Source organism: Rana temporaria, chromosome 4 (genome assembly GCF_905171775.1).
Source record: "Rana temporaria chromosome 4, aRanTem1.1, whole genome shotgun sequence".
Taxonomy (NCBI): Eukaryota; Metazoa; Chordata; class Amphibia; order Anura; family Ranidae; genus Rana; species Rana temporaria.
The window spans coordinates 468,821,124-468,839,590 of record NC_053492.1 but is presented as its reverse complement, the minus strand read 5'-3'; the positions used below and the strand labels follow the sequence as shown (position 1 = coordinate 468,839,590).

At 47.5% G+C, this 18,467-nt stretch overlaps 1 protein-coding gene across 2 annotated transcripts in view; it reads left to right on the top strand.

The window, feature by feature from the left end:
• The window catches only part of TMEM63B (transmembrane protein 63B), a 109,554-nt gene that overhangs the window by 75,074 nt on the left and 16,013 nt on the right, over positions 1-18,467 (top strand). For both annotated transcript variants that reach the window (XM_040351769.1, XM_040351768.1), the window contains 8 exons: positions 2,550-2,673; positions 5,647-5,780; positions 7,728-7,865; positions 9,331-9,484; positions 14,002-14,108; positions 15,280-15,366; positions 15,449-15,514; positions 18,229-18,391. In XM_040351769.1, the coding sequence (XP_040207703.1) occupies positions 2,550-2,673; positions 5,647-5,780; positions 7,728-7,865; positions 9,331-9,484; positions 14,002-14,108; positions 15,280-15,366; positions 15,449-15,514; positions 18,229-18,391 (973 nt within the window). The remainder of the gene's footprint in view (positions 1-2,549; positions 2,674-5,646; positions 5,781-7,727; positions 7,866-9,330; positions 9,485-14,001; positions 14,109-15,279; positions 15,367-15,448; positions 15,515-18,228; positions 18,392-18,467) is intronic.

Below are 18,467 nucleotides of genomic sequence, written 5' to 3'. Positions count from 1 at the left end.
CTTACGCTAAACACGCCGTACGGAAACGACGTAACTTGCGTACGCAGGGGGCGCGCAACATTGTGAATCGGCGTAAGTATGCAATTTGCATACTATACGCTGACCACAATGGGAACGCCCCCTAGCGGTCATCGCAAGAATGCAGCCTAAAATCTGCGTGGCATAAGAGCCTTATGCCACGCAGATTTTAGGTTGTAGTCGGCGTAACGAGTTCTCTGAATCAGGAGAACTCGTTAGGCCGGCGCAAGTCAGCAATTGCGCTGCGTAACTATGGTTACGCAGGCGCAATTGCTTACTGAATCTGGGCCAATGAGCAAAAGTGGTACTAGATGAGGAGCCACAAAGATGGTTTGATTGCTATACAGTACGCCACACTAGGAGGTATAAACGGCCTTGAGATGCACATTGCACTTGATAGAACCATGTAAACCAAGGGGTGCTCAACCTGCAGCCCTCCAGCTGTTGCAGAACTACAAGTGATGCATTGCAAGGCTGACGGTTATAAGCATGACCGGACTTGTAGTTTAGGACTAGCTGGAGGGCCACAGGTTGAGCACCCATGATGTAAACAGAAAAAAATGATCCTTCCTTCCAGAGTGCGAGTGAAAGTTGATTCAGTTTCAGTGTTGGGGGGAGGGGAACCCGAGGGTAATCCCAAGTCGGACTTTGGCGGCACAGTTAACAATAGAGATCTAAAGAAGTAATTTTAATAGAAAACGGACACATAGGCCCGGATTCACAAAGCACTTACGCCGACGTATCTCGAGATACGCCGCGTAAGTGTAAATATGCGCCGTCGTATCTATGCGCCGGACTCTGAAACCAAGATACGCCTGAAAATAGGCTTCATCCGACCGACGTAACTTTCCTACGCCGGCGTATCGTGGGCGCATATTTAAGCTGGACGTAAGTGGCACTCCCATTGATTTCCTATTCACATATGCAAATGAGGGAGATACGCCGATTCACGAACGTACTTGCGCCCGGCGCATAATATACGCGGTTTGCGTAAGTCGTACGTCCGGCGTAAAGTTATTCCCCATATATGAGGCGCAACTCATGCAAAAGGTATGGACCAGCCGTCGTATTTTATGTCGTTTACGTAGGACGTGAATAGGGCTGGGCGTAGATTACGTTCACGTCGTAGGCAGTGATCCGTCGTATCTTAGGGAGTAGTTCCGACGTGATTCTGAGCATGCGCACTGGAAACGTCAACGGGACGGCGCACGCGCCGTTCATTATACGTATCTGTCTGAGACTCAGCCCATCATTTGCATGGGGTCACGCCTCATTTGCATGGCTCACGCCCACTTCCAGATACGCAGAGGAAACCCAGCGCAGATTTGGCAGCACTGGCTTTGTGAATCCAGTGCTTGCCTCTCTGTGTCGGCGTAGCGTATATTAGATACGCTACGCTAGCATAAATATGCGCCGATGTGTGTGAATCCGGGCCATACATGGTATACAAAAGAACATAAAATGTATTTAAAAACCATACACATGGAATACATAGTATATATGATATGAGCCCGTTTTTTTTTAAATCATTGTTCTGTCCAGTCAGAGACCCAGACCCATTTCTCTGGCTCTCTGACTGGACAGAACAATGATTTCAAAAAATATGTTCGTTATGATTTCAATTATAAATATGTTCTTTTGTTTTTAGATAGTGACAGGGATGAACCGGCCATTGGGACTACAGGGAGTTTCCCGGTGGGCCGATGGCTCAGTGGGCCGGCTTCAGTGACAGCGGACCGCCGCCCCCCCTCCGCTCCTCTGTCTCTCTCTTCCCGCAGCGCTCACCTCCTCTCCCTCCCCGCAGCACTCACCTGGGGGGGAACAAAGAAGCAGGGGGAGGACAAGAGGAGCAGGGGGGAGGGGACAGACAGCTGACTCAACAGCTATGGCCTGGGAGTTTCTCACTTCTGCCTAATCTTGTCCCAAACTGATTCTTTGCCCCGGGTGAAATGTCTAGCTTCCCCACTGGTACTGCCTATAAGAGTACCAGTACCAGCCGTTCTACTCTAATAAAGTACAACAGCTAGTGAAGGGGGAGAAGAGGGCTTGGGTGGCAGGGGGGGGGGGGTGCGGGAGTTATCCGGCAGCCATAGGAGAGACCTGTCAAAGTGGGCCAGTCTGGATGAGGTCCAGGGCCAAGTTTTTGTCCCAGTCCAGCCCTGGATAGTGAGACCCTTTCTTTGCTCCTGCAATTATTGAATCCTGAATTGCGCCCTGAAGAAGCCTAAAGGTGAAACGCGTTATGCACTCGGGCGCATATCATATACTATGTTTTCCATGTGTATAATTTTTTTAAATACATTTTATGTCCTTTTTGTATACCATGTATGTGTCAGTTTTCTATTAAAATTACTTATTTATATCTCTATTGTTTACTGTGCCGCCAAAGTCCGTCTTGGGATTACCCTCGGGTCCCCCTTCTCATTTTTCTCAATATATGATTATTTACGGATGTGGCAATGTGAGTGCTGTTCTTTCATCATTTCAGTGTTCTCCTTACATCTGACGCCTCTTTTCTCTGTTCTGTTTAGGAAAAAAGCTGAGCGCGGCCGCCTCTACTTCACCCACTTGAAGAGTAAAGACAACCTCACGTCCTTCATCAACCCGAAGCCATGCGGTCACTTATGCTGCTGCGTGATCAAAGGGTGTGAGCGGGTAAGAGAACAAGGCAGTGCGCAGAATTAATTTATTCCATCATGAAAAGCTGAAAGCGGCCAATAAATGATTCATTCTGTACACAGATTTACCTTCTGTAAGCTAGATTCTGATTGGTCGCTAAGGATTTACAGCCGTTTGTGCAGCCTTGTTGACAAAGCCCATGTTGGGGCAATGGTGGGAGTCATCTGTGTGAGTTTAATAGAAACGGCTTAACCCTAAAGCCAGTAGCAGTACCTGCATTAACCACTTCAGCCCCGAACCATTATGCAGCTAAAGGACCTTGCCCCTTTTTTGCGATTCGGCACTGCGTTGCTTTAACTGACAATTGCGCGGTCGTGCGATGTGGCTCCCAAACAAAATTGGCGTCCTTTTTTTCCCACAGATAGCGCTTTCTTTTGGTGGTATTTGATCACCTCTGCGTTTTTTTTTTTTGCGCTATAAACAAAAATAGAGCGACAATTTTGAAAAAAAAACAATATTTTTTACTTTTTGCTATAATATCCCTAAAAAAGATATAAAAAAACTTTTTTTTATTCCTCAGTTTAGGCGATGCGTTTTCTTCTACCTATTTTTGGTAGAAGAAACGCAATAAGCTTTTAATCGATTGGTTTGCGCAAAATTTATAGCGTTTACAAAATAGGGGATATTTTTATGGCTTTTTTTTTTTTTTTTTTTTTTTTTTTTTTTTTACTACTAATGGCGGCGATCAGCGTTTTTTTTTTTTTTTTTTTTTTTTTTTTTCGTGACTGCGACATTATGGCGGACACATCGGACAAATTTGACACATTTTTGGGACCATTGTCATTTTCACAGCAAAAAGTGCTATAAAAATGCATTGATTACTGTGAAAATGGCAATTGCAGTTTAGGAGTTAACCACTAGGGGGCGCTGTAGGGGTCAAGTGTGACCTCGTATGTGTTTCTAACTGTAGGGGGGCGGGGCTGGACGTCACTGATCGTCGTTCCCTATATTAGGGAACAGACGATCGGTGACACTGCCACAGAGAAGAACGGGGAAGGTTTGTTTACACTCACCTCTCCCTGTTCTTCAGCTCCTGTGACCGATGGCGGGACACCGGCGGCGAACGGGTCCCGCGGGTAGGAACACCCCAGGATGGGCGAGAACACCCAGTAGACCAAGGTCACGGAGCTTCGGACCGGGTCGCATGCGCACGTGCGACCCACGCGCACTGTACATGCCTGTGCCATTCTGCCGACGTATATGTGCATGAGGCGGTCCTTAAGTGGTTAAAGTATGATACCTACCTACCGCCAGAGGTCAGTGGCACGTGTACATGGGAATTGTGTTTATGCCTTGGTGCATTCTGGGGAGTAAAGGATTGTGTACATGGGTGTTGTATTCTTATGTTTGACAACATCGGGCCCCATATACTTCAGTGATGGAGAACAGATGACCATTCTGAGGCTGCATTTGACCCACTTTATGTTGGACCAGGCAGGTCCTATTGAGATGCGTTTAACCGCTTCCCACCCACCCGTCATATGACGTTTTCGACTTTGAGCCGTGATAGCTGAATGAAGGGATCCTTCAGATATCTTCTTTTACAGACGGCAATTCCCTTGACCATAAGAACAATCACAGCAGCTTGATGGTCCTTACAGGCAGCGGGAGGGGATGTCATCGTCCCCTCCTGACGCCCTCCGGTGCTTCTTCCGGCTCACTCCTGCAATCGGCGAGCCGAAAAAGGAAGCGACTGGCGCCGGATGATGACCATAGAGATTTTTGGTGGGCCGGATGGTCCCTGAAAAAAGCTGTTCAAACCTGCCTGGCCCTATGTGAAAAAGTAATTGCCCCCTCCCGTGCTAAATCGTGAATGAACTGTGATTAACCACTTAAGACCCGGACCTTTAGGGCTCTTTCACACGGAGCGGACCGTTTCTGGGTCCGCTCCGTGTGTCTCCGTCGGCTCAGCGGGGATCCCCGCTGAGCTGTCGGCGGATAGGGCGGTCCCCGCACACAGTGCAGGGACCGCCCTGTCTCAGCTCCGCTCTGCCCTATGGTGAACCGGATGCAGACGGACCGTGTGTCAGTCTGCATCAGTTCCGTTCCGCCGGATGGAAGAAAAATAGGGTTTTCTTCCGTCCGAAAACCGGATCCCGACGGACGCTAGCGGATGCTCCATCCGCTAACGGACGCGATCCCATAGGGATGTATTACAAGTCCATTAACGGACTTGTAATAACGGACAGGCGGAGCGGACGTCTGAAAGGGGCCTTAGGCAGCTAAAGGACCGGGCCAGTTTTTACAATTCGGCACTGCGTCGCTTTAACTGACAATTGCGCGGTCGTGCGACGTGGCTCCCAAACAAAATTGGCGTCCTTTTTTTCCCACAAATAGAGCTTTCTTTTGGTGGTATTTGATCACCTCTGCGGTTTTTATTTTTTGCGCTATAAACAAAAATAGAGCGACAATTTTGAAAAAAAAACAATATTTTTTTACTTTTTGCTATAATAAATATCCCCCAAAAATATATAAAAACATTTGTTTTTCCTCAATTTAGGCTGATACGTATCCTTCTACATATTTTTGGTTAAAAAAAATCGCAATAAGCATTTATATCGGTTGGTTTGCGCAAAATTTATAGCATTTACAAAATAGGGGATAGTTTTATTGCATTTTTATTATTTATATATATATATATATATATATATATATATATATATATATATATATATATTTTTTTTTTACTACTAATGCCGGCGATCAGTGTTTTTTTTGACTGCGACATTATGGCGGACACTTCGGACAATTTTGACACATTTTTGGGACCATACCTTCTGTATTGCTATGTTGACAATCTGAAAATTTTACTTTGTGCCATTAATGCGTCTGTTCATATTGGAATTTGTTCCTTTTTTTCAATAAAAAATATTGAAATAAAAAATTGCTGTAGAACTCTGTTCACTGGTACCGCTGTCATGTAATGTGGATCTTCCTTTACCACTCCAGGTGGAGGCCATTGAGTATTACACACGGCTAGAGCACCGTCTAAAAGAAGATTACAAGAAAGAAAAGGAAAAGGTCAATGAGAAACAACTTTCAATGGCCTTCGTCACCTTCCAGAACGAGGCCACCACCGCCATGTAAGTGTTCAATAGGACCCGGCAATGTCTAGGTTTTGTTGGCTTCTTATGCTCCAACACCGGAGACTTAAAGCGGGAGTTCACACGAAAAAAAAATGTAACATTAGATTGAGGCTCATTTTGTGAAGGGGAATCGGGTAGTTTTTTTAAAAACGAAGCCGTACTTACCGTTTTAGAGAGCGATCTTCTCCGCCGCTTCCGGGTATGGTCTTCGGGACTGGGCGTTCCTATTTGATTGACAGGCTTCCGATAGGCTTCAGATGGTCGCATACATCGCGTCACGAGTATCTGAAAGAAGCCGAACGTTGGTGCGGCTCTATACGGCGCCTGCGCACCGACGTTCGGCTACTTTCGGAAAATCGTGACGCGATAGATGCGACCGTCGGAAGCCTGTCAATCAAATAGGAACGTCCAGTCCCGCAGCCCATACCCGGAAGCGGCGGAGAAGATCGCTCTCTAAAACGGTAAGTACGGCTTCGATTTAAAAAAAAACTACCCGATTCCCCTAGACAAAATGAGCCTCAATCTAATGTTAAAAATTAACATTTTCGGGTGAACCTCCACTTTAAAGGGGTTGTAAAGGTACAATTCCCCCCCCCCCCCTAAATATCTTCCTTTACCTTAGTGCAGTCCTCCTTCACTTACCTCATCCTTCCATTTTGCTTTTAAATGTCCTTATTTCTTCTGAGAAATCCTCACTTCCTGTTCTTCTGTCTGCAACTCCACACAGTGGAGCCAACAGTTTGCGCAGCGCTTTACAACATCAGGGAAGACCGTACAGATACAATTCAATATAGGAGGGATCAAATGGCCCTGCTCGTTAGAGCTTACAGTCTAGAAGGGAGGGTCAAGTGGAACAAAGGGTAGTAGATGTGGGGGGTGATCAGATGGACAAAATTAAAGTACAGTTGTTAGATGTGGGAAGGGTAGGCTTCTCTGAAAAGGAGGGTTTTCAGGGATCCTCTAAAAGCTAATAGAGAAGGAGATATACGGACAGATTGGGGTAAGGAGTTCCATAGGCTTGGAGAGGCTCTGGAAAAGTCCTGGAGACGAGCATGAGAGGAGGTGATGAGAGAGCTAGAGAGCAGGAGGTCTTGAGAAGAACGAAGAGAACGATTAGGTTGGTATTTAGAGACTAGGTCAGTGATGTAGCTGGGGGCAGAGTTGTGGATGGCTTTGTAGGTAGTAGTTAGTATTTAGAATTTAATTTGTTGGGCTACTCCCTTGGACTACAGGAGAGTCAGGACGCTCTCTACGTTGCAGATAGAGAAAGGAGCAGTGTGTTAGTGGGCGTCCTGACTCTCCTGTAGTCCAAGGGAGGGGGCGAGCACGACACTCCACACCAGGGAGAAAGCCTCACATTACTGTGTGGAGTTGCAGACAGAAGAACAGGAAGTGAGGATTTCTCAGAAGAAATAAGGACATTTAAAAGCAAAATGGAAGGATGAGGTAAGTGAAGGAGGATGGCACTAAGGTAAAGGAAGATATTTAGGAACAAAAAATTACCTTTACAACCCCTTTAACACTGTAGCCGTTTGACATTTCACACCTAGGCATTGGCGTGCGCAGCCTATTGCATTATGGTGTGCACCCCAGAGCACAAACATATTTGTGTATATGGGCAGAGCAGTGGATGGTGTCAGTAGAGCAAAGATTGGTGTCAGTTGGACAGGGGACGGCGTCGGTAGTTTTTTCAATTATCTTTTACAATATAATTGTATTACTTTTTTTTTTAAATGTTAGAAGCACCATTATGGGGCTTTGGTGAAATATTAAGGGTCTAAACAGACTTTAGTTTTTTTTTCCAGTAAGCTTTTATTCCATATTTTTTGTCTCTCACTCTCTGCCCAGTCTAGAAATCGCCAGGCAAGCTACCAGCCTCATTGTGTTTTTTTTTTTTATAGCGAGAACCTTATAATTTTTAAGTTTTGTTTTTTTCCCTTCCAGGATTTTGAAAGATTTCAATGCATGTAAATGTCATGGCTGCAGTTGTCGAGGGGAGCCCAAAAATTCATCCTGCAGTGAAACTCTTCACATCCCCAACTGGACTGTCAGCTACGCTCCGGATCCTCAGAATATCTACTGGTGAGAGAAGGTTCCTCTCGGGTTGGGGAGGGAAGGGCATGAATATTCCTAGGGGTGTGCCTCCAGGGCAGAGGAAAAAGGGGGAAATGGTCATTCTTAAAGGCTTGCTTTTAGGTGTGGGACAAGGGCCCTTGTCATTCCCGAGGTGTGCCTTCAGGACAGGGTACAGCGGGGCATGGTCATTCCTGAGGTGTGCCTTCAGGACCGAGTACAGCTGGGCATAGTAATTCCTAAGGTGTGCCTCCAGGACAGGGTACAGCGGGGCATGGCCTTTCCTGAGGTGTACCTCCAGGACAGGGTACAGCAGGGCATGGCCTTTCCTGAGGTGTACCTCCAGGACAGGGTACAGCGGGGCATGGCCTTTCCTGAAGTTTACCTCCAGGACAGGGTACAGCGGGGCATGGCCTTTCCTGAGGTGTACCTCCAGGACAGGGTACAGCGGGGCATGGTAATTCCTAAGGTGTGCCTCCAGGATAGGGTACAGCGGGGCATGGTCATTCCTGAGGTGTACCCCCAGGACAGGGTATGGCAGGGCATGGCCTTTCCTGAGGTGTAACTCCAGGACAGAGTACAGCAGGGCATGGCCTTTCCTGAGGTGTAACTCCAGGACAGGGTACAGCAGGGCATGGCCTTTCCTGAGGTGTACCTCCAGGACAGGGTACAGCGGGGCATGGCCTTTCCTGAAGTTTACCTCCAGGACAGGGTACAGCGGGGCATGGCCTTTCCTGAGGTGTACCTCCAGGACAGGGTACAGCGGGGCATGGTAATTCCTAAGGTGTGCCTCCAGGATAGGGTACAGCGGGGCATGGTCATTCCTGAGGTGTACCCCCAGGACAGGGTATGGCAGGGCATGGCCTTTCCTGAGGTGTAACTCCAGGACAGAGTACAGCAGGGCATGGCCTTTCCTGAGGTGTAACTCCAGGACAGGGTATGGCATGGCATTTCATGAGGTGTACCTCCAGGACAGGGTATGGCATGGACTTTCATGAGGTGTACCTCCCAGGACAGGGTACAGCAGGGCATGGCCTTTCATGAGGTGTACCTCCCAGGACAGGGTACAGCGGGGCATGGTCATTCCTGAGGTGTGCCTTCAGGACCGAGTACAGCAAGGCATAGTAATTCCTAAGGTGTGCCTCCAGGATAGGGTACAGCTGGGCATGGCCTTTCCTGAGGTGTACCTCCAGGACGGGGTACAGCGGGGCATGGCCTTTCCTGAGGTGTACCTCCAGGACGGGGTACAGCGGGGCATGGTCATTCCTGAGTTGGGTCAGAAGCAGATGCATGCCGAGCAGAGTTCAGAGTGTTGGCAGCATTTTGTGCTGGGTATTGAGTTAGAGCTGACCCATGATAGAAGGGCAGCGTGTGCCTCTGGGGTAGACAGTACTCCTATTCAGGGCACTGCAGGAATGCAGCTGCCCAAATCTGTGCTCTCTATAACAGATAAATGTGTCCTTGTCACCCCTAGGGAGAACCTGCATACACGTGGCATTGTCTGGTGGTTCCGCTGCCTGATCATCAACATCATTCTCTTCCTCCTCCTCTTCTTCCTCACAACGCCGGCTATTATCATCACCACCATGGACAAGTTCAACGTTACCAAACCTGTGGAGTACCTGAATGTAAGTTTGGGTAAAGGCGGGGGGAGGGGCAATCCAGTTTTCACATGGATGTCCGAAGAATGTTTTCAGGCACTTTGGCATTAAAAAAAAGCCTGTAAAGCACCTGAAAGAAGCCTCATCTGCAATCCCAATGTGAAAGCCAGAGTGTTTTCAGAGCCCTTTCACACCGCCAGCGCCCGAAAAACGCTGGTAAAGCTCCGCTAAGACCCCTTTCACACTGGGGCGTTTTTCAGGTGCTTTGCCATTAAAAAAAAGCTCCCTCAATGGGAAGGGGGAACTTTAGTAGCGGTTGTATTCCTTCCACGCTCCTAAAGCACTGCAAAGAAGCTGCTTGCAGGACTTTTTTTTGACACCCTGCCAGCGCAGCGCCTCAGTGTGAAAGCACTCGGGCTTTTGCATTGGGATTGCAGATGAGGCTTCTTTCAGGCGATTTACAGGCGCTTTTTTTTTTAATGCTAAAGTACCTGAAAAATGCCCCAGTGTGAAAGGACCCTAAGGCCCCTTTCACACTGGGGCCGGAGGTGCGGTGGCGGTATAGCGCCGCTAAAAGTAGCGGCGCTATACCGTCGGAATTGCCGCGGTATTAACCCCCACTAGCGGCCGCAATGCGCCTCTGCAGAGGCTTCCCATTGTTTTTTTTTTCTCTCCTGCCTGCGCATTGCCTCAGTGTGAAAGCCCTCGGGCTTTAACATTGAGAATGCTGGGCAACAGTTTTTCAGGCGGTATTTAGGCGCTATTTTTAGTTCTATACCGCTTGCAAAACTTCTCAGTGTGAAAGGGGCCTAATTATATAGAATTTTAGCCGGATTCGGGTAGAGCGGCGCTTCTTTGTTCCGGCGTAGCGCAGGTCATTTACGCTACGCCGCCGCAAGTTAGAGAGGCAAGTGCTCTATTCACAAAGCACTTGCGTCCTAAGTTATGGCGGCGTAGCGTAAATGTGCCGGCGTAAGCGCACCTAATTCAAATTGGGAAGAGGTGGGCGTGTTTTATGATAATAAGGCATGACCCCACGTAATTGAGGTTTTGAACGTACGGCCCATGCGCCGTCCGTGGACGTGTCCCAGTGCGCATGCGTCGGATAGAATGCCTAAGATACGTCGAACACCGCCTACGACGTCAACGTAACTTACGCACAGCCCTATTCGCGTACGACTTACGCAAACGACGTAAAAAGATACGCTTGTTCCGACATCCATACTTTGCATGGGCTGCGCCACCTAGAGAGCAGCTTTATCTTTACGCCGGCGTATGTCTTACGTAAACGGCGTAACTAATTGTGACGGGCGTACGTACGTTCGTGAATCGGCGTATTTTGCTCATTTGCATATTCAACGCGGAAAACAGAAGCGCCACCTAGCGGCCAGCGTAAATAAACACCCCAAGATACGACGGTGTAGGAGACTTACGCCGCTCGTATCTTAGCCTAATTTAAGCGTATCTGGTTTCCAGAATACGCTTAAATATACGACGGCGCAGATTCGGAGTTACGACGGCGTATCTACTGATACCCCGGCGTAACTCTACGTAAATCTGGCCATTTATTTTTTCGTACATCATAGGACATAGAGCAGGCTTAATAATCCTGACCATCTGGGTTATGAGCCACCTTCAGGTGAATGGACACGGGCAATCAAAGACAAGAAGTCCTCCTCTAAATGGGAGAAAAAGAAACTGGCGCATTTGAACTGCATTCAGACATAGTCCAGCCAACTGAAAAAACAAATGTCTCTTTAACCACTTAAGGACCGCTGCACGACGATATACGTCGGCAGAATGGCACGGCTGGGCACGTACAGGTACGTGCTGTGCTATTGTCCAGTCGCGGGCGCGCACCCGCGTCCCAGTCCGAAGCTCCGGGACCCGATCGCCGATGGAGTCCCGCGATCGGTCACCGGAGCTGAAGAACGGGGAGAGCTGTGTGTAAACACAGCTTCCCCGTTCTTCACTGTGGCGGCGTCATCGATGGTGTGATCCCTTTTATAGGGGGACACAATCGATGACGTCACACCTACAGCCACACCCCCCTACAGTTGTAAATACACTTTAGGTCATACATAACCACATCAGCGCCCCCCTGTGGTTAACTCCCAAACTGCAATTGTAATTTTCACAATAAACAATGCATTTTTTGCTGTGAAAATGACAATGGTCCCAAAAATGTGTCAGAAGTGTCCGCCATAATGTCGCAGTCACGAAAAAAATCGCTGATAGTAGTAAAAAAAAAAAATGAATAAAAATGCAATAAAACTATCCCCTATTTTTGTAAACGCTATAAATTTTGCGCAAACCAACCGATAAACGCTTATTGCAATTTTTTTTTTTTTTTTTAACAAAAATAGGTAGAAGAATACGTATCGGCCTAAACTTAGGAAAAAAAAATGTATATATATTTTTGGGGGATATTTATTATAGCAAAAGGTAAAAAATATTGAATTTTTTTCAAAATTGTCGCTCTATTTTTGTTTATAGCGCAAAAAATAAAAACCGCAGAGGTGATCAAATACCACCAAAAGAAAGCTCTATTTGTGGGAAAAAAGGACGCCAATTTTGTTTGGGAGTCACGTCACACAACCGCGCAATTGTCAGTTAAAGCGACGCAGTGCCGAATCGCAAAAAGGGGCCAGGTCCTTTTAGCTGCATTTTGGTCCGGGTCTTAAGTGGTTAAAAGACACAATAGTACGGGATTGGAGGCAGTCTTTAAATATCACTGGTCTGTGATATGGGGTATACTGAATAAAGGCTCAACTGCGGCTTTTGCATTTGTTTTTTCGGTTTGCTGGACTATGTCTTAATACAGTTCTAATGCGCCAGTTTTTTTCCCCCCTTTATTTAAATGGAGGACTGACTTCCTGTCTTTGATTGGCAGTGTCTGTTCACCGGAAGGTGGCTCATAACCCAGGTGGTCATGATTATTAAGCCTGCTCTGTGTCCTCCGACACCCAGAACATACAGTTAAAGCGGTGGTTCCCCCTTAAAAACAACTTTTTTTTATTCCACTGGCCCCCCACATTACAATCGAATTAAGGCTCTTATTATTTTTTTGCTGCTGTACATACCTTGATACAGCATCTTCACCCGTGCATCCGGGTTGCGAGTCCCGCGGGAGTGGGCGTTCCTCACATGTGTTTGATTGACATTTTTCCCAAAAACGAGCTCCCCCCTGTCGCGTAAGCCGCGTCACGGTTGGCGAAAGGAGCCGAACGGCGAGTCGGCGCTATACTGCGCATGCGCATCGCCGTTCGGCTCCTTTCGCCAATCGTGACGCGGCTTACGCGACGGGGGGAGAGCTCGTTTTTGGGAAAAATGTCAATCAAACACATGTGAGGAACGCCCACTCCCGCGGGACTCGCAACCCGGATGCACGGGTGAAGATGCTGTATCAAGGTATGTACAGCAGCCAAAAAAAAATAATAGCCTTAATTCGATTGTAATGTGGGGGGCCAGTGGAATAAAAAAAAGTTGTTTTTAAGGGCGGTAAGTTGTGGGGGAATCCGCTCACTCGTTAACAAGTGTTTGCGGCGATGTCGCCAAAATCACTTGTAAAATGTGTGCTCCTCTCTCTGTTGGCTCTGTCTTCGGGACTCCGTCCTCCAACCCCCCCCCCCCAGCCGCCGAGCCTGTCTCCTGTTCCTTGCCGGCGATGTACACAGTGAGCTGTGCTCTTCCCATCTCAGCTGTGACTCTAGTGCTAGGACTCCTGTTTTGGAGGTGATGGGGTCAATAAAGAGAACATGTCACCTCCAATTGCAATCACACAGGGAATTGTTTTCTCCTGTGTGATAGCAATAAAGTTAAGTGAAAAAAAATTATTAATAAGAAATAATTAAATTAATAAAATAAAGTAATTAAAAAGTAAAGAATAAGAAAAATAATATTAACAATAATAAGTCGATCAATTATAAAAAAAAATAAAAAGTAAACCACATAGCTACAAATAAAAATTAAAAAAGTAAAACAAAAAATATTTAAACCAACCGTGCCGCCCTGCCATCCCGTTGCCATTATCCGTTTATTTTGGGGGGTGGTTCGGTTTGCGGGGAGGGGGTACAGTGCGGAACCTGGCCTTGGGGCGGCAGGGAGAGCAAATCCAGCCCTGCTCACTAGGGATGAGCTCCGGCGTGTTCGCACAGTCCATGTGCAGAGACCGCCAGGAATTCTGCACGGCGCTGCGCTAATCACAGTCAGGGAGACCTTGTCCCAGATGCTCAGCTTCAGAGAACTGCCTGTGATTAGCGCAGCGCCGCGCAGACTTCATGGCGGGCTCTGCACGTGGACTGTGCGAACACGCCGGAGCTCATCCCTACTCCTCACCAAAGTGAGTTGGCTTAGATGGTCATTGTGCTCTTATTGGTCTTCACACAGTGCAGGCATTCACTCATTCTATTCTGGTTACAATACAAAAACTTCTATGGGTGACCTTGTAGGATATTGTTTGAGTGACGATTGGACATGAAGCGCCAGAGAGGAGCTCAGATGTGTTCTGATTGACTGACATGCTTGTATATTTCTATACACAGAATCCAATCATCACCCAGTTCTTCCCCACTCTGTTACTATGGGCCTTCTCTGCTCTGCTGCCAACCATCGTCTATTATTCGGCGTTCTTCGAGGCACACTGGACCAGGTAAAGTCAAATCTCTTGCTGTATGTCCTTGGCACCCCAGTGGCTGTAATACAGCAATATGCTGATAAAGGGTTTGATGTGGCAATACATCATTAATAAGGCATATGTTATCCCTGAATTGAATTGGAAATACCTGTATATGAGTGGGGTTTTCCATGTAGGTATGTCTAAATGTAGCCTGTTCTCTCTTTATTTATTAGTTTCTTGTAAAAAAAAATACCTGGTGATCCTGCCAGTCTCCCTTCTGTCCTGTTGCAATCTGACCATGCCCAAGCATAGCATGCTTCTTTCTTGGAGTCACAGGACACCATGTCGACGTACGGCATGCCTGTAACTCCTACAGTCAGTTTAGCTGCCACGCTGCCCTCCCAGCCCTGCTGAGTTGATTGACAGCGGCTCCCAGCAAGATCCTCACTGTCAAATTGCAGCGGTTTCGTAGAGAGTACAGCAGCGGTGTTGGCTGAGGGAAGGTCGGTAGCAATATATTTAAGTTTCAAGTGTGTGCATTTGTGGTGGCATAGTGTGTGGGTCCTACTGAACACAACTGAAGGTTTTACTGAACCTACTGAAGACCTGAAGGTCCTTTTGACCAATTGACAGGCCTACTGAAGGTTCTGCTGAACCTACTGAAGGTTCTGCTGAACCTACTGAAGGTTCTGCTGAACCTACTGAAGGTTCTGCTGAACCTACTGAAGGTTCTGCTGAACCTACTGAAGGTTCTGCTGAACCTACTGAAGATCTGGAGGTCCTATTGAACAAATGACAGGCCTACTGAACCTACTGCAGGTTCTACTGAACCTACTGAAGGTTCTACTGAAGGTTCTACTGAACCTACTGAAGGTTCTACTGAACCTACTGAAGATCTGAAGGTCCTATTGAACAAAGAAAAGGCCTACTGAAGGTTCTACTGAAGGAATTGAAGGTCTCACTGAACCTACTGAATAAACTGAAAGTCCTACTGGAACACAGTAAAGGCCCCCCCCTACTGAAGCTCCAGATTTTGACTGAAGGTCCTACTGAACAAATTGGTGGTCCTAATGAACCTACAGAAGGCTTCTGACAGATTCTCTTACAATTGGCTGTAGATATCTCATTCACGCAGACAGAATGGGATGCACCAGTAACACTGGGGACTCTGATATCCAGTCTTATGATTGCTCTCTGATTCCAGGTCGGGGGAGAATCGCACCACCATGCACAAGTGCTACACATTCCTGATCTTCATGGTTCTGCTGCTGCCTTCTCTGGGACTAAGCAGGTGAGATGAGCTGTATGATTTATACCATGAAATGTGTTCCCGTATTCCCTGCCTCTTCACACTGTTATTCTTTCTTTGTTAGCCTGGACCTGTTCTTCAGATGGCTCTTCGACAAGAAGTTTCTGGAACAGGCCTCGGTCAGATTTGAGTAAGTACAACTCTCGGCCCATAACTGGGTCATTGAATTTTGTGTCTTCTGATTGACAGGAAAATGGAGATATGTAGGAATAAGAGACGTAGCTTGAAGCTTGTGGGTCCCGATGCATAAGCTGACCTGGCCCCCCCCCCCCCCCCCCCCCCCCCCCCCCCCATTACCATCCACCACACGCCAAGATACTCAAAGTGGCTTAAGAGTTCCCAGAGTTCCTCTTTACATCCGAGGACAGGGACCCCTGGCAGGTTACTTGGCAGAGCTCCTTTCACGTCCAGCACTGTGTACAGCAACACCCCCCCCCCCCCCCCCCCCACACACACACACACACACACGGCTGAAATCAAATTCCTTTACACACAGCCTGTCAGTCTTCACAGGGTGTATCTGGGGGGGGGGGTGCAACTTATATCTGGGACAGCAAAGCTATGTGACACAAACTCTGGGCCCTGCAGCCCCTCAGGGGCCCCCTGAAGAGGTGTTCGACAAAATCCGGACGCCTGGTCGCAATTGCGACAAGAAATAGCAACCTGACGCCCGTAGAAGCTTAGGCCTGCAGAAGACCGCAAAGCCGCGGCCTCAATTACCGGCCGGTGCAGCCCGACGCGATCGCGCGCAGGGGGAGGTGGGGGCGCACGGAGACACAGGATACCCCATCCTGTGTCTCCGTGTAATTGAGGTCGCAGCTTTGCGGCCTTCTTCAGGCCTAAGCTTCCTTCTGTGATCTGGCGCCATCTTGTGGTGACCGTTGGCATGACAAGTAAACCAGCAATTCTAATGTGTTTTTACTGCCATCTCCTTCCCTCTAATTAGAGCCCCCAAACATTATATATTTTATTCTAACACCCTAGAGAATAAAATGGCGGTCATTGCAATACTTTCTGTCACGCCGTATTTGCGCAGTGGTCTTAAAAGCGCACTTTTTTTGGGAAAAAAATAGAGTTAGTCCAATTTTTTTTTTATATTGTGAAAGATAATGTTACGCCGAGTAAATTGATACCCAACATGTCACGCTGCAAAATTGCGTGCGCTCGTGGAATGGCGACAAACTTTTATCCTTTAAAATCTCCATAGGCGAGGTTTAAAAAAATTCTACAGGTTGCATGTGTTGAGTTACAGAGGAGGTCTAGGGCTAGAATTATTGCTCTCGCTCTACCAATCGCGGCGATACCTCACATGTGCGTTTTGAACACCGTTTACATATGCGGACACTACTCGCGTATGCTTCTGCGCGCGAGCTCGGCGGGACGAGGCGCGTTTTCTGGCTCCTAACTTTTTTAGCTGGCTCCTAGATTCCGAGAAAATTTGTCAAACCCTGTGTTAAGGGATTTGTTCTAGCAATTTCTGAAGGTTTCTCTGTCTGTGTTGGCAGGTTTTGGGTGAAGGTCACCTCCCGGAAATGTGTGTCTTTTCCCTAGTTGTCAGGGAAGTGGGGGAAGCGGACATCCCCGGGGGGGGGTACAGAGAATCCCAGCTGGTGACTAGGAGACACTGAGCGGTGTCTTACCTCACCAGTGACATCGGTCCCATCGTGGCTATAGGAGGGCACTCTTCTCTTCCCTCGACCAACTTGAATACCATTCCATGTTGCCAGCACAGACACTTCCCCCATCCTGGGCTGTTCTCACCCTGTGCTCCTCTCCATTCAGGCACAGCTTCTCCCCAGCCAATGAGAATGGAGGGGTTTGGACTGTGGAAGGCAAAGTAGAAGCCCAGTACTGGAGCATGGCTGTGGGGCCCTAGGGAGGATCAGAGCTGGACTTTGTGGAGGATATGATAATATGACAGGGAGGCTGCTGGAGCTAGGGGTGGGGTTGCGATTGTGACCCTGCAACTCCTTATGCTACCTACGCCCATTGAAGGAATAAATACTAAGGCACCAATTCTAATTCTATGCCAGGCTAAAACATTTAAAGCTGAATTCCAGGAATTCAGCCACTTTGTTAAACATTGAGGGCACACTATGAGTTCAGTCCAAGAAGCTGCATGACATCTCCTGGGCTTATCCCTATTATTTACATTAAAAAGGTTTATTGCTCTAATGGAGAGACACTTCAGGGGATATGAGAGGAGAGAGAAACACAAAGAGCAGCTATGTCTGCCCCTCCCTTCTGCTGCCCATTCACAGAAGCCTTTGTATTTTGTGTTCACATAATATGAAGACTTCTGTGATTGGGCAGCAGGAGGGGGAGGGGGTCAGCGTTGCAACTGCAGTGGCTCTCCTGTTCAAGATACAGCGCTCAGAAGGATCAGCATCGCTCTTCCGGAACTACAGGGATGGCTGTCTTTCTGGAGTAATATAAAGCTGTCAGATATAAATAGAGCTTAGCCCAGGAGATGTCATGCGCCTCGCTGGACTTAAAGTGGTTGGTAAACCCTTACAGACCACTTTTACTTACAGGCAAGCCTTACCTGTAGGTACTGGAAATATCTCCTAAACCTGCACCGTTTAAAAGATATTTGCCATATATACACTTGCGCCGACCTCATCGGCGCATGCGCACTGAAAAAAAGGGCACAATCGTACATTTTTGGCCTCAATTTATGTAGGTCATAGAGGGAGAAGGGCAATAAAAACGATTTATATGAAAAATAAACGTAATGCAAACTGTAAACACAGAAAATACCCAAAGGATTAAAAATAAATGTAAATTGTGCAGGGGGAGGGGCATTAAAGGTCTCTAACTTTATTTCCTTTTTGTGTCCTTCAGGTGTGTGTTCCTTCCCGACAATGGCGCTTTCTTCGTCAACTATGTTATCGCCTCCGCCTTTATCGGTAATGCCATGGATCTGCTACGTATCCCCGGTCTGCTGATGTACATGATTCGGCTCTGTCTGGCTCGATCTGCGGCAGAGCGCAAAAGCGTTAAGCGGGTACGAAGGGCTGACTGGGGGGTTTAAACTTTATAAATATTAGGCTGGCTGTCTGTCATTATATCAGCCTTATTTA